The sequence below is a fragment of the Schistocerca piceifrons genome, chromosome 3, assembly GCF_021461385.2.
Source record: "Schistocerca piceifrons isolate TAMUIC-IGC-003096 chromosome 3, iqSchPice1.1, whole genome shotgun sequence".
Taxonomy (NCBI): Eukaryota; Metazoa; Arthropoda; class Insecta; order Orthoptera; family Acrididae; genus Schistocerca; species Schistocerca piceifrons.
The window spans coordinates 132,040,054-132,067,376 of NC_060140.1; the positions used below are offsets into that span (position 1 = coordinate 132,040,054).

Sequence of the window (27,323 nt, forward strand, 5' to 3'; positions counted from 1 at the left end):
GACGTATGAGGATACAGACAACCGCAACCTATCCATAGCCGGGGTGCGAGCATTAGCCTGGATGATATTGCTAATCCAGCCCTAAAATAGAAAAAATTATTGGGATGTTAATTTTGTTTTAGGATTTACACAAAAGCACATTTTATAGAATCTTCTTTTATCCACAAACGTAATACAAACGCGTATAGTCTGTTTTAAAAATAACAAAAAATATACATAGAAAAGCTACTTTTCAAGCTTCATTATTTTCAAACTCGTTGTAAATGCCATTAATTTCAGTATGGATATCGTTTTCAGTACTAATCAATTGGTTACTCTACTTCGCAACATCATCGACCAGAGGTAATTGTTTATTATCTTTAATTTATAAAGTTAAAAATCTGTCAGTTAGCCAGAGTGTCAGTAATTTTAAGTAACCTCTGAAAGCTACCTGAAAAATCTTAAATTAAAAGTTTTTGGAAATAAAACAAATCAGTACGTCTAGCAGTGTTATTATCAAAGGAGAATAGTAAACGGTCTATGTCATTAGACATCGTTCCGATCAGTGTCGGAGTTAAGGCTGTTCTTCAGTATATTTTGTAAATTTGGACAGAGCCTTCTTCATTCTTTCTTCTGAATCTAATTTTTTTTCCGCAATTCTGTTACTGTATTTCTCTGTCTCGTATCACACAAATAGAACGGTCGATTTAGACTTTTTATGAGTCATCACGAGATGCCACCCCAGCAAGCTCACCACTCTTCGGTGAGTTCGTGCCTGGCTACAATGGGGCCTCAGCATTTGCAGCGCCTCTTCTCTTTCCGTGCTGTATGTCTGTCGTCCTGCTATTCTTTGCCCCCTCCCTTGGGGAACATGTCTGCGATACTTCTGGGAAAGTATTCTGAAGTTCTAATAGCCTGACATCAGGACAGTCTGTTCTCTCTCTCTCTCTCTCTCTCTCTCTCTCTCTCACACACACACACACACACACACACACACCTCACTTCCGGCAGCATGCGGCAGAGAGCCTCGCAGAGATGTCCAGAGTTGCCTCCCACAGAGAGCATCCCTGGGTGCCCCTGAGAACTACAGCACCGAGAAGAATAGCTTCTCGCCTTTTGGAAAGATCAATGTGTGATTTTTTTATTTAAGAAAATCAGACGCGAGATAAGGAAAGGATACGTACTTTACTTCAGTTTCTATAATAAAAGGTTAGATCACCTGTCACTTTAATTTTTGGACTTGTCCTTTAAACCATACAGACACGGACTCGGTCTTATTTTACGATGATTCCTTGTCCTCACAACAAATGGCATATTTGACGTGAAATATGACGTACCAATATCCCTGTTGAAGACATCGGATACTTGAAACGTGCGATAAGCAATGACATCTCTGCAATTAAAAGCCTCCACTCCTGCGACGGCCCTCACTGTACCTTCTGGATAACGCACAATTGCAGCAGTCATTACCAGGTTGACTTGTATCTTTCTGCTCCAGAGTAAAGTTAAGAACACTTCCGCAAACACGGACGGCCCTTGCAGAACAACTTGCGCTCCACCATTAGTACTCAGGGTCACTTGTTTATTGTCAGTGCCCTTATACACCGACTTGCGCGAACGTCTAAATCTCCTCCTATAGTGCGGCATCTCTGCTTCCAGTCCAGTGTTGTTGCACGTGCAGGTGCACGACGACTGACAGCGTCTTTCCAGATACATTACTTATACTCGTATAGCTGCGGCCGTGCTCTAGTTTTACTAGGCATGGTCCGCGCTAAAGGTCACATAACCGGAAGTGATATGGCGCCAGCTCCGGAACTTCCTGTTAGTGATAAGCCGCAGCGTGCAATCGCGTTTGGGCAGATGGTATTTTTTCCCACACGATGGCCTGAGCCAGCAAGGACAAACACCTCCCTTCAAGCTACCGCCCATTTGTTTCACCAGCCTTGTTTGCAAGGTGGTGGAACGTTTGATTCATGGCCGGCTGGTATGGTGGCTCGAATCCAGCACTCTACTAAGAACCGCACAATGTGGATTTCAAGCGCGCCATTCTGCAGTTGACCATCTCGTCACTTTGTCAATCCATGTCATGAACTGAATACCAGACTGTGGCCGGGTTTTTGATTTGGAGAAGGCCTACGACTCCTGCTGGAGGACTGGTATCCTCCGTACTGTATACACGTGGGGCTTCCATGCCTGTCTGATCGTTTACTTCAGGAATTTCTAATAGGCAGATTTTTCAAGGTACGTGTCTGTTTTTCCTTGTCAGACACCTTTATCCAGGAGAACTGGGTGCGGCAAGGCAAAACCGTTTGTACGAATTTCTGGCGGGGATCTTGGTTCTGTTGCTCTTCTGTTCGCTGAGACTACGAAATTCCTGGGGCTCGTGCTTGAACGAAAACTTTCTTGGTCCTCCAACGTGTTTTACCTAGCCACATATTGCACCCAGTCCATCAATGTCCTACGTGTCCCAAGCGGTACTTCCTGGGGAGCGGATCGTAACACCCTCCTCCAGGTGCATCGATCCTGTGTCTGAAACTTCCTGGCAGATTAAAACTGTGTGCCAGACCGAGACTCGAACTCGGGACCTTTGCCTTTCGGGCAAGTGCTCTACCAACTGAGCTACCCAAGTAGGACTCACGCCCCTCCTCACAGCTTTTCTTCCGCCAGTACCTCATCTCCTACTTTCCAAACTTCACAGAAGCTCTCCTGCGAACCTTGAAGAACTAGCACTCCTGGAAGAAAGGACATGGCTTAGCCACAGCCCTGGGGATGTTTCCAGAATGATTTTCACTCTGTAGCGGAGTGTGTGCTGATATGAAACTTCCTGGCAGATTAAAACTGTGTGCAGAACTAGTTCTGCAAGGTTCGCAGGAGAGCTTCTGTGAAGTTTGGAAAGTAGGAGACGAGGTACTGGCGGAAGTAAAGCTGCGAGGACGGGGCGTGAGTCGTGCTTGGGTAGTTCAGTTGGTAGAGCACTTGTCCGCGAGAGGCATAGGTCCCGATTTCGAGTCTCGGTCCGGCACACAGTTTTAATCTGCCAGGAAGTTTCATATCAGCGCACAGTCCGCTGCAGAGTGAAAATCTCATTCTGGATCCTGTGTCTGTTCGAAACTAGACTGGGTGTTTAGTTAACTCATCTGAAATGCCGTCCGTCTTACGTCGTCTCAATACAATCCACCATCGTGGAATCCGTTTGCCCACAGGCGCCTCTTACACTACCCCGGCTGAGTCTCTCTACGCAGAAGCTGCCGAACTACTGCTGTCATGCCGGCGTGTCGTTCTCCTCAGCAGGTACGCATCCCATTTTCTGCCCCCCATCCTTTGCCTCCTTTTTCGATGACTCCCCTGACCGCCAGTATGGGTCGCGTCCTTCTTGTGTGTTACCTCCCAGAGTTCACTTTCAGCTCCTGCCCCGGCAGCTTAACTTCACGCTATCTGCCACATTCCCAATGGATGTGAACCCTTCACAGCCTAGGCTTCGTGTGATGGCCTGTGTTCATCTTGGACTTCATTGGCTTCATAAGACATCCGGCGACATTGACTTATTAATTGTCCTATGCTCCGACTCTTCGGTGCCCTTTAGAGCCTCTATGTGCTGTACACCATCCATCCCTTACTGCAAGCGTTCCAAAAAAGCTTCCAATTGCTCGCTGTTGAGGCATCCGCTGTGATCATCATGGGGGTTCTTGCTCACATCTGTCTGACAGGAAATGAGGCTGCTGACGCTGCTGCCAAGGCTGCAGTCCTCCCATCTTGGCACGCTAGCTCTTCCATCGGATGATCTCCACCTTGCCATCTTTCGACAGATGGTGTCACTTTGGCATCATCACTGATCTTCTCTTCAGGGGAACAAGCTCCACGGAACTAAACCATTCCCAGCGGCTTCTCCTCCTCCTCTCGCCGCCAGAAGATCGTTTTAGCTAGGCTCTCGTTTCAGCCATCGCCATTTGTTAAGTGGTGATCTCCCACCACTTTTTGCTCATTGTCGTCAGCCTTTGATGGTTCGCCATTTCCTGACCCAATTCCCGTTTTTAACCACTTACTGTACGTCCTAATGTATGCTTGCCGTTTGAGTTACAGGCTGCTTAAGCGAATGGCGCTAGGGTTGTAGACTGCGTTTTGCTTTCTATCCGCCGTAGCAATATGACGAAGGACATTTAATCTTTGGTTAGGGACCTCCGCTATCTCTACGGCGTCTTTCGTGGATCTTTCTCCAAGAGGGAGTCCTTGTTCTTAGCTCTTTCCTTCCGCTGACTGGGCTTCAAGTGTAGTCACTTTTAACTTCGTTTTCGTATTAGTTTCCGAGATTATGACATCGGCGCTTATGACCTCAGTTGTTTTTTCTCTCTCATAAAAACAACGTCTTCAATCCGCTACGTAGTAATACAGCTGTCAATTCACGAGTTAATCCTTACCGGATTCAGAACATCTAAAGATACATCACTAAGAAGTCGAAACCGATCATGTTACTCCTTGTGTGACGTCAGGTTGAAAATACAATAAAAAACCTCAGCCAAGATTAAATTAAAACATAGTGAAATTATCAGTTTGACAAGTCTCTGGATGCAGAATGGTTTATGAACGTGAGTCTTGTTTACGTAGACATGTTACAGATATCGTGGCAGGCGTGGTGATATCGTTGGAATATCTTGCACTGTGGAACTTGCCACCAACTGGTTGAAAAAATACACATACTGTTTTCCCCTTAGGCACTACCCCCTATTTTGTGTTAATTTTCTCCAATTATAGCAAACTCCTGCTTATACATGTTAATGCGGACTCGAGACTGCACGAATAACCGAAAAACAAAGACAATCCTAAATATGTTTTTGCGCTAAAATATTTACTGTCTGTAGTAATCATGCCAGTGTTATGCTTGAAAACCTGCTGCATTCCTTACTCGTTAATAGCCAGAAACTGATAACACATTTACAAAATTGCTCTTAAAATACATGTTACTTCGTACATATTCTTTCAGTTGACTTCCTGGTTTCTCGATCGTCTCGTCTTTGCTCTCTTCTTCTATCGAATACATCTGCCTCACTTAAGTACTAAAATCCCGGTTCATAGCTCCACTATTCAGCTGCTCGTGGATATTTTCATCACAATGTTCCGAGCAGAATTTTGAATGATGGAAAAGACACCCGTGGTTTCACAATCGTGTTAGCAAGCTGCTAAGAAAGCAAAGAGAGCTCCACTGCAAATGTTAAGGTAACCAAGACCTCACAAACAAAAACTTAACGAAGCCAAAATTAGCGTATGGAGGGCTATCGTGAAACGATAGAAGAATGTGAAAGTAAAACTCTCATCAATTCGACAGAAAATTCTAAGTAGTTTTGGCCTTAAGTAGACGAATCGAAGCCACCTGCCCGGACACTCTGACCATAATGCCATTGAAAGAGACAACGACACAGCAAAGACCGAAAATTCTTAACATCTTTTTCCAAAATTGTTTCACTGAGGAAGATTGCACTCTGATTCACACAGGAAACTCGGACCGTACTTCCACCTTTAAATCTTCGCACGAACGACAAAATTACATACATCGAAATAAGTGTTACCAAGGGATAGAAAAGCGACTGAAATAGCTCAACAATGGAAATGCATCTGGACATGACGGGATGCCAGATCCATTCTACACAGAATATGTGAAAGACCTTGCTCCTCTTCTAGTGGCAATGTACCGTAGGTGTCTGAAGGGGCAAGGGGCAAAGCGTTTCTAAGAATTGGAAAAAAAGCAAAATTTTCAATGAGGATCGTCTGACAGACGCACAAAACAATAGGTATATATCCCTGACGTTGGTCTGTTATAGAATATTGGAACAAGTCATGTTGATTAATAGGATTTCTGCCGGTTATTCGCGTCTTTCCTGCACGACATTTCAACTGTGTGACTCGTAGTCTTCTTCAGGTGCTGTGTGGTACTGATTGTATGAACTGAAATATCATGCATGAAAGACGCGAATAATAGCAGAAACCCAATTAATCAACATAACAACGCCTCGTCGGGAAAGCATGATGAATTATATTGGAACATGTATATGCTCCAGTTTTATGACCGAAAATCTCCTCTGCAGGAACCAATGGGGGCTCCGAAAACAACGATCTTGTGAAGCCCAGTTTGCTCTGTTCACCCGCGAGACGCAGAAAGCAGTAGATACAGGCGCCCAGGTAGATGCTGCGATCCAGGATATGTGGAAGGCATTAATACTGTTCCGTACTGCCGCCTAATGAAGAGCGTACGGAATATCAGAGCAACTGTGTGACTGGCGTAAAGAATTTCTGGAAAGCACAACACAGAATGTCATTCTCAGCGAGAGGAATCTTCAGACATAAAAGTGATTTGGGACGTCCCTCGCTGGAGGTTTATAGAATCATTACTTTTCCCAATACATTTAAATGACGTAGCAGATAACATCGGAAGTTCCATGAGGCTTTTCGCAGTGATGCTGTATGCAGAGAAGTTGCAACGCTAGAACACTGTAGCGAAATGGAGGAAGACTTGTGCGGGATCGATTTCTGGTGCAGAGTGGCAACTGACCCACAACAAAAAGAAATGTGATGTACTGAGAATACACAAAGCCTCTTAATTGTATGAGTACACAATTTCAGAATAATTACGGGAAGCAGTTACATCCATAAAATATCTAGGAGTATGCGTACGGAGCGATCTGAAGTCGAACGACCGCATAAAATTAATCGTGAGTAAGGCAGACGCAGACAGATTCATTGGAAGACCCTCAGGAAATGTGGCCCACAACAGAGGAAGTAGCTTACGAAACATGTGTTCGACCAATACTCGAATATTGCTAGTCAGTACGGGATTCGTACCTGATACGACTGATACAGGAAATAGAGAAGATCCAGAGAAGAGAAGCATGTTTCATTATACGTTCATTTAGTAAATGTGAAAGCGTCACAGAGATTCTTAGCCAACTCGAGTAGCAGACGCTGCAAGAGAGGCATTCTGCATCATGGCATGGTCTGCTCTTAAAATTCAGAGAGTGTACGTCCTTAGAAGAGTCAACAAATGCTACTGCGGAAAGACTATGAAAGATGCGAGGTCACACGGATGCTTACTAGCAATCGTTCTTCCAGCGAACCCCACACGACTAGAACAAGCGGTGGTTGGGGGGGGGGGGGGGGGGGGGGTGGTGCTGGTACACACCCTCCGCTTGAGGGGTGTGGCTGTACTCTGCGTCTTCGCAACCAGAAATTTAATCTAAATGAAAATATTCGTTTTAATCCCAATGGAATACTTCTGTTTCTGATATTTAATTTTTCTAAATCGCCCAATTATGCCAGGCGTATCTGGAAGATAGATACCGCCTAAAGGAAAATCAGAGGGGTCTCTAGAGAAAAGACAGGCAGCTGTATGAACAACCACAGCTCAGATGGAAAACCAGTCCTAAGCAAAGAAGGGAAAGCTGAAAGGTGAAAATAGTATATACATTGTCTACACAAGGGAGATGAACTTCAAAGAAAATATATTGTAGAAATGGCAGAGAACGTAGATTAAATGAAATGGGAGATACGATACTGCGACAATAATCTGACAGAGCACTGAAAAACCTAAGTCGAAACAGGGCCCCTGGAGTAGACGACATTCCGTTAGAACTACTGATAACCTTGGGAAATCCAGCCATGACAAAACTCTTCCATCTGATGTGTAAGATGTATGAGACTGCCGAGATACCCTTGCACTTAAAGATGAATGTAATAATTTGAGTTCTAAAGAAAGGTGCTGACAGGCGTGAATATTACCGAGCTATCAGTTTGTTATTTCATGGTTGCATCATACTAACACGAATTCTTCACGAAAGAATAGGGAAAGTGATAGAAACCGACGTCGGGAAAGATCAGTTTGGATTCCGGAGAAATGTAGGGACGTATTTGTCAATAGTGACTCTATGACGTATCCTAGAAGATAAGAAAAGACAAATGGACGTTTACTGCATTTGTAGATTTAGAGAAATCTTTTGACAATGTTGACTGGAACCCTTCCTACAAAATCAGGGAACGTATCGGTGGTAAAATACGGGTAGCGAAAGGCTATTTGCAGCTTCTACAGAAACCAGATGACATGTATGAGAGTCGAGGGGCATGAAAGGGGAAACAGTGTGAGACAGTGAGAGACTATTAAGTCTGTACATTGAGCAAGCAGTAAAGTAGACCAAAGAAAATTTTCGAGTGGGAATTAGTCTAAGGAGATCAAGAAAAAAGTTTGATACATTGTAATTCTGTCAGAGACAGCAAATGACTTGGAAGAGCTTTGTAACGGAGTGAACAGTGTCACGGAAAGATGATAAAAGAACACAAAAAAGCAAAACAAGGATAACGGAATGAAGTCAAATTATATCTACATGATTACTCCACAATCCATAATTGAGTGGCTGGCAGATGGTTCACCGAACCACCTTTAATCTACTTCTCTACTGTTCCACTCGCGAACAGCGCTCGGGAAAAACAAACACAAACGTTTCCGTGATAATTTTGATTTCTCTTGTTTTATTATGATGATCATTTCTATCTATGTAGATGGGCATCAACAAATTATTTTCACACTCTGAGAAGAAAGCTGATGATTGAAATTTCATGAGAAGGTCCTGCCCCAACGAATAAACGCCTTTGTTTTAATGACTGCCATTCCAATCCTTTATTTCACGATAATACGAAACGACCTGCCATTCTTTGAACTTTTTCGATGTCCTACTTCAGTCCTGTCTGATACGGATTCCACGCTGCACAACAATACTCGAAAGAGGGCTGAAAACCGTAGTTTAAGAAGTCTCTTTAGTAAACCTGTTACATTTTCCAAGTGTTCTGTCAATAAACAGCAGTCCTTAGTTTGCTTTCCGCCCACAACATTATCTATGTGATCGTTCCAATTTAAGTTATTTGTAACTCTAATCTCTAAGTATGTAGTAGTCTACAGGCTTTAGACTTGTGTGATTGATCATGTAACTAAAATTTAGCGGATTCTTTTAACGCTCAGGTGGATGACTTCACACTTAACATTATTTAGAGTGAATTGCCACTTTTTGCACCATACAGGTATCTTGACTAAATCATTTTGCAGTTCGTTTTGATCATCTGTTGACATTACATGCGATCGGGTGACGCTGAGGGCATTAGATTAAAAAACGACACTTCAAGTAGTAGACGAGTTATGTTATTTGTACAGCAAAAACAACTGATTCTGGCCGAAGTAGAGAGGATGTAAAATGTAGACAGTAGGAAGTCTTTTCTGGAGGTAAGTGTCTGGTGGGCAGCCATTTTTAGAAGTGATAAATGAACTATAAAGAGTTGAGACAAGAAGAGAACGGAAGCTTTCGAAATGTAGTGCTACAGAAAAATGCTGAATATTAGATGAGTGGATCACGTAACTAATGAGGAAGTACTGAATAGGACTGGAGAGAATAGAAATTTGCGGTGCAATCTGGCTAATGGATGGAGTCGGTTGATAGGACACATTATGAGACCTCAAGAGATCACTAATTTAATGCTGGAGGAAAGTGTGGGGAGTAAAAATTGTAGTGGGAGACCAAGGGATAACGCAGTAAGTAGGTACAAAAAAATGAGTCGCAGTAGTTACTCGGAGACGAAGAGACTTGCGCAGGACAGAGTAGATGGAGGGCTGGTCAAATCACTCGCCGGACTGAAGACAACAGCAATTACAACAATAATAACTATAATAATTTGCAAGACGGATAATTCACGTAATTATAAATGGGTGCTTGTTGTACGTATATTTTGTAGGAAGGAGAGAGCTCTGTAGTATTTATTTTTAAATTTCGAAACGTATCGTCCAGTATGTAACCACTCGCAGCGCTCAGCTCGACCCAGCTATACTTATCTAAGTGGTCTCTGTCGCGGCAAAACACGCTGCGCCTTGTCGGGCTATGGCCTTGGCCGCACGTATTGGATGTCAGCAAACAAGACAGGCCTAGGCATTCGCAAGTTACTGAACTCCGTTTCTGCTGTCTCTTCTAAAGCCCTTGAACACACACACACACACACACACACACACACACACACACACACACACACGCACACTAGTTTATCGACCTACCCACGGATCGGCTTATTTCGTGCCAGCCTGCACACGTTGCAACAGTGTTTTGGAGGTAACAAGGCCAAAAATGCCGAGGGAAAGCTATGAGCAACAAAGTGGCTAATGCAGAGAATGAGTTTAACCAACGCTCTGTTACAGGGCTATTACAAATGATTGAAGCGATTTCATAAATTCACTGTAGCTCCATTCATTGACATATGGTCACGACACACTACAGATACGTAGAAAAACTCATAAAGTTTTGTTCGGCTGAAGCCGCACTTCAGGTTTCTGCCGTCAGAGCGCTCAAGAGCGCAGTGAGACAAAATGGCGACAGGACCCGAGAAAGCGTATGTCGTGCTTGAAATGCACTCACATCAGTCAGTCATAACAGTGCAACGACACTTCAGGACGAAGTTCAACTAAGATCCACCAACTGCTAACTCCATTCGGCGATGGTATGCGCAGTTTAAAGCTTCTGGATGCCTCTGTAAGGGGAAATGAACGGGTCGGCCTGCAGTGAGCGAAGAAACGGTTGAACGCGTGCGGGCAAGTTTCACGCGTAGCCCGCGGAAAATTGGCTCATGCCACAACTGGAGACCGACAGCGCCGCCTTCATCTTTCAAAAGGATGGTGCCCCACTGCACTTCCATCATGATGTTCGGCATTTCTTAAACAGGAGATTGGAAAACCGATGGATCGGTCGTGGTGGAAATCATGATCAGCAATTCATGTCATGGCCTCCACGCTCTCCCAACTTAACCCCATGCGATTTCTTTCTGTGTGGTTATGTGAAAGATTCAGTGTTTTAAACCTCCTCTACCAAGAAACGTGCCAGAACTGCGAGCTCGCATCAACGATGCTTTCGAACTCATTGATGGGGACATGCTGCGCCGAGTGTGGGGGGAACTTGATTATCGGCTTGATGTCTGCCGAATCACTAAAGGGGCACATATCGAACATTTGTGAATGCCTAAAAAAACTGTTTGAGTTTTTGTATGTGTGTGCAAAGCATTTTGAAAATATCTCAAATAATAAAGTTATTGTAGAGCTATGAAATCGCTTCAATCATTTATAATAACCCTGTACTTTACGAGCGGGGAGCAGATGATATTCGTAACTATCTAAGAATGTACGAAATATGTATTTCGGAGCTACTGATCATCATGAAACCATTCTTAAGGAAAAAAGAGTGCAGTCATGACAGGCTGTAATCTGTAAGGGAAGGCTGTTGGCTACATTACGGATTCTAGCTACTGGCAGAAATTAATACCACCTCAAATTCAGTGGTGGTGTATCTCCACAATTATTACCTAAATAATTTCTGAAATCTGCAGCATGGTTTATAGTTGCCTGAAGAAATACATCATGGTATATCAAAGTAAATAAAATGATATAAATTCATAGAAACATTACTAATTATGTATGTTGCATAAAAGATACCCCGTAAATTTAAGGAACTCATTTCAAATGAGAACAAGAAAGATTACAAATGCTGGTTGCGCACATCATCAAATAAACACAAGAGGTGTATAAGAAATGTACCTCGAACATCTATAAAATTTGTCCCACATTCGCTCTTCATGGCAAAAGACATGGATATAGGTTAGACTACTTAACACTTGTAACAATGAAGCATGTTATGAATAAACGTCTTTTGACCGTTTTATTTCCGATAGGTATCGGAAATGGAATCTAAGATATAGTCTGCCTTTATTTCGGTTCTTAGTCTTCATTTCCGTAAGTATCGGAAATAAAATTTTAAAACCGAAATACAGAAGGTCGACTGACTTTAATTTATAAATTTTATATCTTTTACTCTGTGCCGCATAAACCTGTTACAAAATTAAACACTTGCTTCATTTCTTGCGTCTCTATTGCTATACTCTTCGCATGGCATGAGCCACAAACATCTCCAGACTTTGTTTCTTCAGAAACTGTCAAAGTTTCGTCCACCTCTCACTGTGTAACATAGCACTGAATCCTCTGCACAGAAACCAGAGAACTTCTTTCGGGCGGCTGGCGCGACAATGCTACACACGGCACAATGTGTTGCGTGAAGTGGCGTAGGGATGGGCAAATTTTTAAAATATCGAGATAAATCGTACGGATAATTGTAAAAGGCATCGGTAGTGTCGAGCCAAGAATATTGGAAATATCAATCGATATTTTCAATATTTACAAGAATAGAAAAATCGAAGTTACAGAAATTATTAACAAACATTTAAATCATTTAAAATTTGATAAATACTTTATTATATTCAACATTAACCAATGAAAGACATAATGTACTGTAAAATCAGTTATTTACAAGAAAAACTAATTAATGGAACCAGAAATCATCACCGGCAGGCGTTAGTGGATCTCTTTCATATTTTCACCTGTCAATCTGCTTCTGTTATCTAGGAAAACGAAGTTTACGAGGGAAGCCACTCTTTCGGACAAAACGGAATAGGCTTGGAGTATTTTCGAGCAATTTCTGACGAAGCAGGTGTGAAATGTCGACTAAACATTGCAGACAACAGAGTACAACTTCCATTAAATCCCAATGCAGTAATGTATGTGTTTTTTGTGCCGAATGTACGTTACTTTTACAATGCGTATGTTTTCTTGATACAGGCAATCAGGGGGTAACAGAAGCGCACGTTCTGTCACATAAGTAGGAGCACGTTTCCCATACAGTGCCGTCACCAAATTTATGCATTCTGCACGTCGTACCCCTTATTTGCGTCGGCCAGGGTGGCCGAGCGGTTCTAGGCGCTACAGTTTGGAACCGCGTGACCGCCACGGTCGCAGGTTCGAATCCTGTCTCGGGCATGCATGTGTGTGATGTCCTTAGGTTAGTTAGGTTTAAGTAGTTCTACGTTCTAGGGGACTGATGACCTCAGAAGTTAAGTCCCATAGTGCTCAGAGCCATTTGAACCTCTTATTTGCAATGCTAGGAATGACACACGGAGGTAAAAAGCTTTCATGAATATAAAGTTATAAGTACATTCATGTTCAAATCTGGTGCTGTCTGCAACTCATGATCCAGTGGTTAGCGTTGCTGCCCCTGGATCACGGGATCCCGGGTTCGATTCCTGCCCGGGTGGGGGATTTTCTCTGCACGGGGCTGGGTATCTGTGTTGTCCTTATCATTTCATCATCATTCGTGATAGTGGCTAGAATGGACTGTATAAAAAATTGGAGTGTGAAAAAATTGGGACTTCGTATGGTCGCTGATGACAGCGAAGTTCAGTGCCCTCACAAACCAATCATCATCATCAAATCTGGTGCTCGTTTCTGGTGCTGAATAAGAAAATAAATTAAGCTCATTGTAAGACATTTACTACCAGAATGGTAGTAGTTGGAATGGGCAAGAAATCTGTTGAGAAGAACGATAGTACTTGTGAATCAAGTAAGAAAAAAAATCGCTTTCCATATTTAATACAAGAAATCTTCGTCGGTCGTGGTTGGTTGGTTGATCTGTCGGTTGTTTGGTCGGTCAGTCGATCTGTCGTTTGGCCGGTTGGGTTGATTCGGGAGAGAGGACCAAACAACGATATCATCGATCCCATTGGATTAGGGAAGGATCAGGAAGGAAATCGACAGTGCTCTTTCAAAGGAACCATCTCGGCGTTTACCCGAAACTGTTTAGGGAAATAGCGCAAAACCTAAATCAGGATGGCCGAACGCGGGTATGAACCGCCGTTCTCCCGACAGCGAGAACAGTGCGCTGACCACTGCGCCACCTCGTTCGGTGGGTCGGTCGGTCGGTCGGTCGGTCGGAGCGTGTGTAGGGCCTTTTATCGGGACTTTTTCTGCCCTTGGAAGCCGGACAGTCTGTGAAGGTCGCTAGGCCCGTGTCGGCTGTCTGTGGCAGTCAGGGCCACCAGAGCGGGGGCGTGGCTGAGTCCGCCAGCACGGACAGCTGACGGCGGAGGCACCACGTTGCGGGGGCGGCAGAGTTGCAGGGGCCCGCGGATCACCTGGCCGGACAGGTGAGGTGCGGTTACCTCACAGCTGTGACGTCAGCTGACGCGCGGCTGCCGCCGTGGGGTGGGGCGAAGGCGCGTAGCAGCGCGCGGGCGGCCGGCCGGCTCAGACAAGCGCAGCTGCGGCCGCCGCGCGCTCACCCACCGACGTCGCCGCAGCAGCAGCAGACCTGGCGCCGTCATGGACCACGAGGACAGCCGGTGAGTCCGCCGCGCGGGAGCCCCAGCTACACACAACACGACTTGCGCAAGTACGAATGAAACGCTGGAGGTTGCATAGTCCAGAAAATCAAAGCGTCGCCGCTACGTCAATAGCATCGGCTGCGCTCCTTTCTGCAGCAGTTGCACGAGTGTGACAGCTGCGGCGCTGCGGTCGCTTCCTACTCGTCATGTCGTTGTCCCCTACTGCAGCGTTCTGGAATGAGGCTAGTCGCGACTCAGTATCCAAGTTGAGTGCACGATCACGCTGTTGTTAAATAGCACTGACAGGGCGAAATGACGAACTGTCACCATCAGACGGCATCTAACGTAGCTGAGTTTTGTGAGACTGTAGAGTGTTTTAAGACAAATATTAAGTGTTGCAGTGTATTTACGGGTGGACAGTTTACAGTGCACGTTTCGCTTCCGTAAAAATCAAGTCAAGGGAAATACCATCTTAAAAGACTTTCGTACACTAAAATGTATCAAAATTGAATAAAACATTATGGTTGGCAACCGGTTTCTGTCTACAGTTTAGACAATGTTCAGAACTTAAGTTCTGCAATACAATAATAATACATATGCTGAGGGGTTTCAATGCAGATGTGCTAACATGGCTAAAAAGTCTAGAATAAAAATCGCAATAACGACAAAAATAAAACGTTATATTTGAAAAATATCCCATTACCGTCTTGAGCTGCTGGTAAAATACTTTGTTTATACAACCAGTTCAGTCGTCTGGCCATCACCGGGTACATAAAAGTATTCACAGCATCATGTTAGCCGAAATTTCACATCGTTACAGCCACGTGATAGAATCGTGAATAATACGCGGTTATCATATCGTAATATAAATTACGTAGTCAGTCTCTAAAAACTGTTCTAGGGCGTGTACCAATTTACATCAAAATTCTAATCGACGTTAACGCTGTGAACAGACTGGTACATTCGTGTAGAAGAAATAAAATTAATATTGCTGAAAATGCTCAGATTATAGTATCTGATGTTTTTATAATGATTCCGATTAGTAAAATAACGCAATTTCTACTTCAAAGATCAGAAAGATTACAGCAATTACAAAGAATCTAAGAGAAAAAGACGTTCGTGCTGATCTTCTTCGGTCGGATTCGAATTCAAATCGTGATCTTAATTTTTTGAAAGCATTGTTGCAAGAATAATAAAATTAACAGGAAAAAGAAAACTAATGAAAATTCTTGTAGATAAGTCTGATTGTTTTCACTTATTAATGATCAAACTTTTCGATTGGAAATTAAATACACCTTTTATATGAGGAAAATAATTATCTACCTCATCAATAAATTGAGACATAGAGGGAATAATTAGCAGATGCACATATTCATATACAGGTATATATGAATCTGTTCACGGCATTAACGATGGTTACAGTTTTAACACTCCCAACACAGTTTCATAGATTGACTAAGTACATTAAGATATGATAAGTGTATCATTCGTACTTTTATCAACTGACGATAACGATTTTATATTTCGCATGACATGATGCTGTGAATATTTTTATGACGACTGAAACTGGTTGTATACATAAAGTATTTTACCAGCAGCTCAAGGCGGCAATACGACATTTTTCAAATTCATAAGGGCTGTGAGGTGCCACATCCTGAATATATATTGCAAACAAAATTGTTGTATTGTTGTTTATTCCAACTCCACCATCAGAAAACTTATGTAATCCGACAAACTTGACACAGAGCAATGTCACTCTTATGTCCCTGCGGCCAAAATGTGCGCTATTTGTGTATTCTATTGGTCAAGGCAACATGCGTTTATGGGCTAAATCACTCATTTCTACAATTTTTTCAAAAACTATTACAAATTTATTTTAATAATTAAACACAGTTTAAAGAATACACATCATCCTCGTGTCGTGCTAACCGACGGCATTGTATGGGTACTGTGTATAACAATCGTATTGCGCAACTGTTGCGTACATACCTGTAATGCGAGCGCCCACTTGTACTTTCGAACTCGTGTTCTCGCTCTCCTTTCTACGCTGATACAGTCCACCTGTACCCCATAACATTCAAGTGACGAGTTTCCGTTAGTTGGAGAATGGCGAAGACTCGCGAGTTGAGTGTCCGAGCGTAGGGGGAGGACGAATTCAGAGATGATGTCATAGGCGAGTTTAAGGCGAGTATACTTCAGCTCACTCATCTCTCTCGCTTTCATCTTCAAGGGACAGCGAACTAAAACGTCAGACCCTTTTAGCTGCAGTCGGTGCGGGTATCGCCTTTCTGAGTGCAAGATCTGAAAACAGCTTATTTAACCTTCAAATCATTTCAGGTCCATTACAAATCCGAAGATACGTGCCACGCCGCACTACTTACGATTTTGCAACAGCTGCTGAAGGTAGTGCCAAACTGGTAACTTGACCACTGAAATCACAGTAAATTCTTACAAAAACTGTTAAACGTTAGTACATTGGCTGACTCTGGAACAGATTAATTGTTCATTGAACAGAAACTTCTGGGACTCCAGGGAATTTTGTTCAAATGAAAAAAGGACGTGAGAAAAGCTGACAACGTCGAATATATACTGATCACTTGGGGTGTGGTTTACCTTCTAGTAGATGGAGACTTGACTTAGGGGCTTTCAGCTTGGTTTCATTAGTATGCTGCTTTGGACAATCCATTCAGCTGTTGGAGCATCATGCGCAAGGACTTCCATGCAGCTCGGGATTTTGAGGATCTAACGCCACAATTGGACAGAATTTGGCACGATATCCGTTAGGACGTCATCCAATAGCTCTGCCAGCGCCATGCCGAATAACTGGTTGCATAAAAGCCAGAGATGGACTAACGCGTTGTTGACTTGCTCAATTTGTGAAGCTCTTTCTATTGAATAACTGAACAAGTTTTTCTGAAATTGCAATAATCTACCGATTTCCATCCCGTCCGGATAGTTACTTCGTAGTGCGTCTTCGGTTTTCCTTAGAATGTATATCGTTACATCACTGATATTGACGTATGCGTTCTGTGATAAAATACACTTTATAACACATCAAAAAGAAGAGCTAGAGACGGAAATATCATGGAAACCGATTATGGACAAATTGTAGAACAGGCGATCTGGAGTGCCAGTAAATTAATAGTTTTTCTTTTCACTGGCTGTTGAGATTGAGTGTGACAGACGAATGGGAAGTTTCCAAATTCGTCCGAGTGGACCACAAGACTGTTTCATGAAACGTTGCTAGGAATATAATCAACCTGTGCCAAGTATTTCTCATTCATTGCTGACTAGAAGTGAGACACTTAACGCGAAAGCTGTCCCCTTCCTGTCCGCTGCTACAATGTGTCACTGCTATTACATTTCATTGTCAGCGAAAAACTAGTTGACTTTCAGCTGACATGTTCAGCAACCAATGAGTAAATAGTAGTTTCTGTTGTCTCTATAATCGTGCAGTGGTACTGTCGGAAGCTGTCCCACACTTTTTGCCGTATTCGTTGTTTGCCGCAACAAACCAGCGATCCGTTGGGCACCTCCTTCCGGCTTTGGTAACTTTTTTTAGCCAGTGGGTCCAACTTTTCCAAGTTCTTTCGTCTGCTGTGCATTACTCAAATCCATTTTTGTGCGTGGTACTTTCAGCGACAATTTTTCGTATGTATACATTAATGTACTTCCAAAATATGCGACTTACCACGAACTGTCACGTAACTTAGTCATTTCTCGTTTTCCAGTGGATTAGGTTTTTCCACTCCGATTCGTAAGTTGACTAACTTGAGAACAACTTTTTTCCTTCTCAAAACATGTGTTACTGATACTCAGAAGTGACGAATTGAATATAATAGTCGTATTTTTGAGGGCAAAACTCAACAGCTACATGTTGAAGAAATACACGTGAAAGTATGAAATTTGACAGATCAGTTCGCCCTCGAGAGCCTGACAATAAGCTGGTGAGCCACGATGAGAAAATGATGTTAAAAATAGTATTTAGCGCCGTACTCTGCCTCTAAACGCTCCCCACATGGTCATGATTCTTATCCCATTTCTCTGTTTCTGAATACTGGGTCAGGCGAACCAATTCGGAGGAGGTGAAGACGCCGTGTGTTTTAGTCCTGACGTGTAAGAAACTTCAGCAATCTTTTCTACTTCCCAGAGGAAGGAAAATTCTGCTGAATTAATCCCCCTAGGTGAAGCTCGTCTAACTGAAGTGCTATTATTTCTACAAGCATCGGCCATAATGGCCAGCATAGAGTGAAAGATTATCTTTTTAAAAAAAAAACACGAGTTCTGTGTTCTGCCCACGTTTACTGCCGTAATAATGTGCTCTGCTCTACGTTAAAAGATTTATCTGTAGAAGACACCTCTGGTATTCCCAGACAGCAGATCATGAACATCAGTCTTGCCAGCGATAGATTTTATCGTCATATAAATCTAACTTATCGAGTTAGTCATTCAGTCACGTTTCCTGTCTCGCGACACAGTTAAATCAATAAGTTCAAGTACTGATTACGGGGGCACTGCAGAGATAAGAAGTGATATTACCCAATGTTAAGTGGCTGTCCTAAGGTCAGTACCAACTCCATACCAACCACGCAAGACAAGAGTATCTTTGCAGCAGGAAAGTGCTGCTGTTTCGTATTGGATGGTCGGTTTTTACTGTCATTTGCATATTTATTCAGTTCTGTGGTGAAACGTCTTGGGAGCTACCGATCGATGTGTACATATGCGTTAGTCCATTACGGTCTTTGCAATGCAAACCAAAATTGTAGTCATCCCCGACAATGGCACAGAGAATACAGTAGTCACTCTGCAGAGAAGTGTGCGCTGACATAAGAACGTAGCTTCCGCGGCCGGTGTCATAGTGATTAAAATTCGTCTGTGTATTACGTCGCGTCATTGCTAAAAATTAACAACAATAAAAAACTGAAACCGACGTTTCGGCCGAATTGCAACGGCCTTCCCTGAGGAAGTTAGTTTTTAGTAATGACGGGGCATAATATCCAGAAGAATTTTAATCACTAAGTGTGCGCTGATGTGAAACTTACTGGTAGATTAAAACTGTGTCTCGGACTGAGACTGGAACTTGAGACCTTTGCCTTTCGCGGGCAAGTGCTCTACGCACTGAGCTACCTGAGTACGAGTACGACTCACAAGCCGTTCTCTCACCTTTAGTTCCTCCAGTATCTCGTCTCCTAGCACTGGCGGAAGTAGAGCTGTGATGACGGGCCATGAGTTGGCTAACTCAGTAGATAGCGCACTTGCACGCGAAAGGCAAAGGTTCTGAGTTGGAGGCTCGGTACGGCACACGCTTCTTTTAATCTGCCAGGAAATTTCAGTGACACAGTCTTCATTTCTAACATGAATACACGACTGTTGGAAAATTATACTTCACTTTTCCACAATTTTATTAGTTGCCTGTGATTTGTCCATTTCAGCAGGAGTCTTATTTTTCATAATAGGCAACGAAATTGCTTTCATCAGTGTAAAAACTGGGAAGTAGGAGTAGGATTTAACATTCCATCGACGACGAGGTCATTAGAAAGGGAGCATCAGTCCCGTCAGTGTAAATTCGGCAGTTCGGCAGTTCGGCAGTTCGGCAGTTCGGCAGTTCGGCAGTTCGGCAGTTCGGCAGTTCGGCAGTTCGGCAGTTCGGCAGTTCGGCAGTTCGGCAGTTCGGCAGTTCGGCAGTTCGGCAGTTCGGCAGTTCGGCAGTTCGGCAGTTCGGCAGTTCGGCAGTTCGGCAATTCAGTAGCACTGAAAGGCTCATTCCGCGAGTCAAGAACTCGGCAGTATGAGCGTACTTCTTCCTATGACGTTGCACCATCTCTGGCCTCGATGTGTGCTCTGATCCGGTTGGCCTCTCCTGAGGCAAGCTGGTCTACAACTGTTGCAAGCGGTCCTTGATAAGCAAGGTATTGGCACTGGCATGGATTGACGTCCGAGCTGGCCCCACACACATCCTATCAGGGGCAGGGGATCTTGCTGGCCATGGAAGTGCCTGAGCATCACGCAGACAGTTTGTAGACAGACGTGTCATGTATGTACGAGCACTGTCCCGCTCAAAAATGGCACCACGATATTGTAGCGCGAGAAGTAACGCACAACGATGCAGGATGTTCGTGATAGTACCGTTGGACTGTCGTAATTTCGCCAGTCTCTCCTAGACGTACACTGTAGTCATACCCGATGGCTCCCCCTCACCATAATGCCAGGAGCAGCACCGCTGACCCTCTCCAGACATTAGAAGAATGTACCTCTCCCCAGATTCCCTACATACTCGCCGACGGTGGTCATCTGATCACAGTAGGAAACCGTTCATCGGCGCTCCCTGCTTCCCGCTCACTGCAGCACTCCAAGCGCAGCCGTTTGTGCCTCGGCATTAACAGCTGACGGCGCAGCATTGGACGGTAATTCCCTACTCAGTATGTTCCTAGTCTCCGACCAATTATTCAGGATGACACAGTGTATCTATTACTTGTTCTCGGATGGTCGGCAGAGATGTTACGGTGTGCTAGCCTGACAAAAAGTGAAGTACCCAGGAGGCACGGTAGGATGTCAACGTAACTTCGAACACGAACACACTATCGACCGTTATGTAAATAATTAGAGTTGCAAGTCTCTATAGAGAGACCAGTATAGCGATCTTCCCTGGTGGTGACATGCGGTCGACAGGAAATTTGACAAGTATGCCTGGCTTGACGTTTCCAGGCAGTCAAACATCGGACAACTGTCACGTCCGAATGCCTCAAAAACTAAATAACTCATGATTTGACCATCTTCAACGTGGCCCCTTTCAAACCGTCTGATGCAGATAACGGTCTCCCACACGAGCGCCAGGCATCTCCGTGTTCTTCACAATGGCCACTTAACATGTGACGCCCCTTAATTACCCATCGGACCAGGCAACACCAAACATCTAACAACGCCAGTGCACTCTGTTGGCCTCTCTACAGACACTTGCAACTCTAATCATTTACGTGACGTTCGAAGTTAAGTTGACATCTTACCGTATCTGCTGGGTACTTCACTTTTTGTAACAGGCCATCAGGTAATCTGAACTGCCTGTAAATTAGTGGCAGTAAAAGCTGGCCATCCAATGCAGGTAACAACACCATTTTCCTATCGTCAAAGATAAGCTATTTCCGTGGCTGGTATGGTATTATCGCTGACCTTAGAACAGCTACTTAATACTGAGTAATCACTTCTTACAATTCCAATGTCACTGCAGTCAGTACTTCAACTTATTAACTTCCACACCTTATTTTTTTAATACTTGTGGAGTGTAAGGAGTGATTTAATGCATGCAAATGCCTTCCATTTTTTTACTGACCAAGAAATATGACCTTGTAAGCTATTCAATGAATAATTCATGGTATCCATTACATTATTTCATGTACTTAAGATTTAAATTACTATTGGTGTAATATCCTTGCCAAAACAAACGACTCTAAGAGTTTTTAAACTCTTAACGCTGCGTCATAAGACATAAGGCGCGTATCGTAACGTAACTAGAGAATGGTTTTATCCATGCCATTTACGCCATCTCAGATCGGAGGGACGCTACAAATCGACAGAAAATTTGGAAAAACACACACACACACACACACACACACACACACACACACACACACGCTCCCGAGGGAGACCTCTGACCGGGGAGGGGGGGGGGGGGGGGGAGCGCGCGGCCAAGTGTTTAGAGACCTGGCGCTATTTAATCTACAATAAATCACCCTCCACAACCCGTCTGATCACTAACGCACGTTAGCACTCTGGTGCAGCCACCCGTTTCGAATGCTGGTGGCATAATGAATTTACATTCGCGCTATTTGGGCGGTGGCAGGAGGGCAGATCGTAGCGTGAAGTTTCTGATTCTCACATTGGACGCCAAGGCCTTAGTTTCTAACCTTATTGTACTCACTCATGAAGTGACCACTGATGAACTGTTCGTTAGACGGAGACACTGACAGCCGTGAACGCCCTGTTGTTCTACATGGGGTAACAACGGTTTCATTTTCCCATGTCTTTTTACGTCAGTATTATCAAAGACACGACACTGCACCCTATTAACATTGAACACCATCAAATACAGTGCGCAGATATCGCCTACACGAAGGAGAGTGTTCCTTTTCCCCTAGATTCCTCGGAGCCTCCAACCCAACATTGCCATAAGACTTCATTTTCAGCCAAAATGAGTCTTAGGTATCCAGAGCACTGAAGTAAGGATGACGCTCTTCTAGAGACAGGCTACCGTGTAAATTTAGAAAAATCAGTATTTCAGTTACGCTTCATGCATCCTTAAGTTTGCTGTAAAGGAGTGAGTCAAGTCGTCGTTCGACCGTTCCTCACAAGAACAGAACAGGAAAGAAATCGAATCGGCCAGTAACGCTACAGAAAACCCACACTGCATTTTGTATAGAGACCTGTATGTGCAATTACAGCATATTACACGGGGCGCCCAAACTTCCCCTGCTTTCTAGTTGCCAAGCTCCTGTGTAACTGACCGTGACAGTGTTAAACTGTTGCCATGCTTATGGCGACGGCCGATATGCTGATTCAGTACCGAGCAACGCAGACGAACAGTGTATCTTACCTCACCAGCTTATGCAATTCATGTTCTCTGACGAAGCGACAGAGGCTGTCAACAAACGCTCCGCTCCGGGAGAGGAGAGCACTGGCGAATACGCCGTGAGCCAACATCGAGGAACGTAGTACATGCTTGATGGCGCACCAGTACATTCACCGCAGATGTAACGCATCTATCACTGAAACACGATGGAAGATGGATAGGTGGGGAACTTCCCTGAATCTTGGCCTCCGGGATCATCTGACTTCTGGATTTTTCTGTCTTGGATCATCTCAAGTGTGCAGCACTCCAGTTAATGCAGTTGATACCTGCAGCAGCGAATAGTACGGTCTTGACGAAGTACACGATATGATCCGGGGGTGTTTGAAAGAATTCGTAACTCCTGTAAAGAGTAGTGTATTATTGCATCCAAAGACGAGAACGACACGTGGAACACTTCGTTGAAGGGGTACGAGTGCCCAATAAATTGCAACATGTAACATACTGAAGCGGTATTGTATTTCTTATGAAGGTAGGCTATGGGGGCATTTTGAACCCAGTTAGTTTGGACTTAATCAAAAAGCTTACAATTGAGATACATTTGTATGAAGTAGGGCAACAAGTTATATTGAAATATTGTCGGCTCGTAACCATATAATCACAATCGGAACCATTTTTACTGGAATGTTTCCTTTTTCTATTATCGTCTATTTTCGAAACATATCATTTTTAGCTATTTATTGATACACCCCGAATACATTAATGTAGACGTTCCCAGAGAACGTGGCCTTGCACAGATAAGGGTTCTTGCAGTAGGGCTAATAAGAGATCTATGCGAGTTTTATAATACGCAGTGAACAGGAAAAAAAACAGAAAATCTGAAATCTGCAGATGATATGATTTCGGGCATTTCTAACAACTTCGCCGTCGATGAGACGTCGAACCCAAATCTTTCTTCTTTTTTTTTACCTTAGCCCATTTGCTTAACACTGTAACCATTTATATGCTACACGCCTTACTACAAGCTTACCGCGTGTGGTAAGAACGATTGTAGCGTCACATAAAACGCAGTCATGTCTCCCAAAAAGACTTGGGTCCAGCACAGGTTGTGTTAACTATCATAGGCCAGTTACATCCAACGTCAGTGAAAATATGTATTAATAGATAAGTAATAGAGAAGAGCATCACAATATCGTTTCGCTAGAGCTTATCCTCTTCAAACTACAATTTTAAATGCGGGTTCTTCTGTGTGGACAAAAATGTCGTCCTCAAACTACAGTTACGTCTGTTAGCAGATTGTTAAGTATTTTAGATTGGGCCATTATAAAATCTTGAACATGGCTGTAGTCAGCAACAGCAGAATTACGGATGCAATGGGAACTATACAGGCAGCCAGTTCCACGTCAAAAGTTTTTTCAAACCTTTATCTAGGTTACCACAGATATAAACCTGTCTTACTCAGAAGAAGTAATAACACGTGTTACGCATTGTGTAAAGAAAGATACGAAGTCATAAGGCTTAGGCAACAGTAAAATTATCCGTACAAATGCTATGGCGTGGCCATAAGGCTTAGTCAACAGTTAAAATAATCCATGTGAAACCTAAAGCAGACGTGCATCATACACAAAACTGTTGACTAAGCCTTACGTTCTTTTGACCTTTGCGTTTTCATGACTATGAACTATAACATGAAGACCGCCCTATCAGAACAGTAGGAACAATATTTTCCACCGTTAACAGTAGGCACAAGGGCTACGGACACGACTTCCTACCTTTAAGACGTGTCTGGGAAAGTTCGTTCATGTTGGCAGCGTTCTGAAGTAGAATACACAGCAAATCATGTTATTTTTCATTTCTTCTGTCTTTCCCGACAGTGAGGCAGCTATGTGTGAGTGAAAGTAGCGAAGGAGGCCCTTCACCCAAGATTCGCAGTTAACGATGACGTTGCACAAGTCTCCTCAGAACGGCTTGTGAGAAAGCGGCTACCGCTGTTTTGTTTGGTCCTCGTGCTTTGGGAACTAGAAAGCCAGAGCCGCCTCACCCTCTGGGTACGTTTATGTTCCGAACGCTAATAATGGTTGTGCTCGGGAGCCTCTGGGCTTATCTGTAGCTAGCGCAGCCCGCAGGGAGGCAAGCTGTCTTTACCAGAGAGAGGAACGGCCGCAGCCGTTGTGGCTAGCCACAGCTCGTGACCTTGATCTCTGGTCTGCGCTACCAGTTATCAGCCGTCATCGTGAATCAGCCGTTTCCTAATCTTCGCAGAAATGGACATTTCTCCACATATTGCATGATATTGCGATACAACTAAACGTTGCCTTTTCGGGGGCGTTACACAAACGTTAACCGTATGCTAGGTGTCTTGTCGCGACTTGGGTTCCATATCTGTTACGGTTTACCGCACAACAGCGAAAATTAACTCCACCCTTTTCGTCGGTCAGCTGTTGCCTGCAGTGTGTGGCAAAGCGAGGCAGCGTAGAAACGAGAACGGCATACCATACCGTACAATACAGTGATACAATGAACCTATCATCTCACCCTCCACCCGTCCCTACCCTCCTTTCCTTTCCCTTCCCTTTCCTTCCCTCCCGCCCGGAATTTCAGTTTGAAAGTGTTTCACATGCTTGTGAATTCAGTAGCTCTTAACAGTAGCAATATCTGATGTCACATTCGGGAGAAGGAAGGTGCTGGGGTGGGGTTTCAATATCAGTAGTCTTAAAGTATTCCATGCTTGTTGTAAGATCTTTTTTTAAAAAGACAAGCAGTAATCATATCATAAAATCCTTATATTCTGCGATAACCGACAGGTCTGGTTTCGAATTCCAGGCCGGTGCAAATTTTCATTTGTCACAACACGTTTATTGCACATAGTGTTGCCATATCTACAGTAGCTGGGACCTCGTCGGGAACCTCAGAGATAGGGATGTAGAAACGAAGTAAAAAAAATTGTTTAATTACTTTTTATTTAGAAAACAGTTGCATGGAACTTGGGCGGCAGAAGTATTTGGTACACAATATTTTTTTCAGAAGATTTCAGCTTTTACAGTATGTCTTTTTTTCCCTTTTAAGTATTTATAAAACTCCACGCAAGTCAGCTTGTAACTAAACTAGCGCTGTAAGATTGATTCCACAGTCCCTGGCAGCAGTTTTTTTTCATCAGTCCACAGGGCCGACATCAGCGAAAATACTCTTTCCTCAGTGCCACTGTTTGCGCGAATAGAAAAGAAATACTGGCATAATTTAGCAGTTGGCATTAGCCTTAAAGATTTTCGGTTTCGTTAAGAAAGTAAATCCACCTTTTTTCGATGGAGTGTTTAGACTTCTTTTCTTCAAAATCAAGCTTAGCTTCTAAAAAGCTCTTCAGATACATATATTTCTGAAAAAAATTATCGATTGAAATCTTAACATTGTTTTTAGTCAGGTATATAATGTTTTCAATCATTATCCAAACTGGGGTTTCAAATAGCGTCATCCAATCAAATACTTGATATTTATCAAATGAAATAGCCCATTTCTTTAAGTTATCAAATGCTGTGGTATAGAGTCTTTCTTTCTTCCTTAAACTTTGAAATCAAATTATTTCTTGGTTAGGGCTCCTATTTTTTTTAATTTTTTCAAATTCCTCTTGATTTGCATGTCAATAAAACTGGTAGTCTTCCTTCCACTCAGACTTCTTTGAGTGTCGATTAATATATTTCTTTTTTTCAGTTATCGTGACTTTATTCTTCTCCATGCTTTTTATATCTTTTCAAACAGACCCTAGTTTGACTGCGGGAACATACTGTAAATTTCGCTGATCAAACTTATGAAAAAATCTTAAATTATATTAGGTAGCCTGTCTTTGGCTTCAGAAACTTGTTTTGATGGAATCCAGAGCTTAAGAATTCTCTCAACTGCTGGCATTAACGACAGCCGTCTTGTTTTTGAGTGGGATAGAAAGGTCTGGTGATTGACATCAACGTATAAGAGAACTCCTTCAGCTTATCTGACCTTATTGTGTATATTGAAAAATAATCAAATATTTTCATGACCATTATTTCGATGTCGACAAATAAGACTCCAGCAGCGCTTGATACAATATTATGAAGAATGTGAGCAGGGCACCCAATTTCTTCTACATGTTTTCCTACTTCTTCTTTAATTTGGATAAAGCCCTTCAAAGTTGGTATTGGTATTGTCTTCACAAAAAGTTATTAATTTTTCTAATGGTATTTACAGTTGTCTTGAAGTGTCTAGAGAAAACTTTGCAGTTGTCTCCAATGTTTCTTTGTTCAGCGAATCAAGCTTCAGAAGCTTCTGTTGGATTCCATCAGTTTCAGTAAAGTATTGAACAACAAAAGGAAACATCTTTCAAGCGTTGTTGTTCGATGGGTTGGTACCTATGCCGTAAAATGAAACTTCTTGTAATTGTTTTACGCATTCAGACACGAAGTGCGGCGCGAGAATATTTTGAGCCAATTTTGGTCCCGGCTGTAGACTGCTTTGTAGCGGCTTTGGAGTCAAGATACATTACGGGATTCAGTTTTACGGTATGATCAAGAGAACTGAAGGACTGATGATGTTTGACAACTTTATG

The 27,323-nt window shown here is 43.2% G+C and overlaps 1 protein-coding gene across 1 annotated transcript in view; it reads left to right on the plus strand.

Annotated features, from left to right (window-relative positions):
* Positions 1 to 712: 712 nt before the first annotated feature.
* The window catches only part of LOC124788464 (facilitated trehalose transporter Tret1-like), a 109,006-nt gene continuing 82,395 nt past the window's right edge, over positions 713 to 27,323 (plus strand). The window contains exons 1-2 of the mRNA XM_047255735.1: positions 713 to 742; positions 14,014 to 14,258. Of these exons, the coding sequence (XP_047111691.1) occupies positions 713 to 742; positions 14,014 to 14,258 (275 nt within the window). The remainder of the gene's footprint in view (positions 743 to 14,013; positions 14,259 to 27,323) is intronic.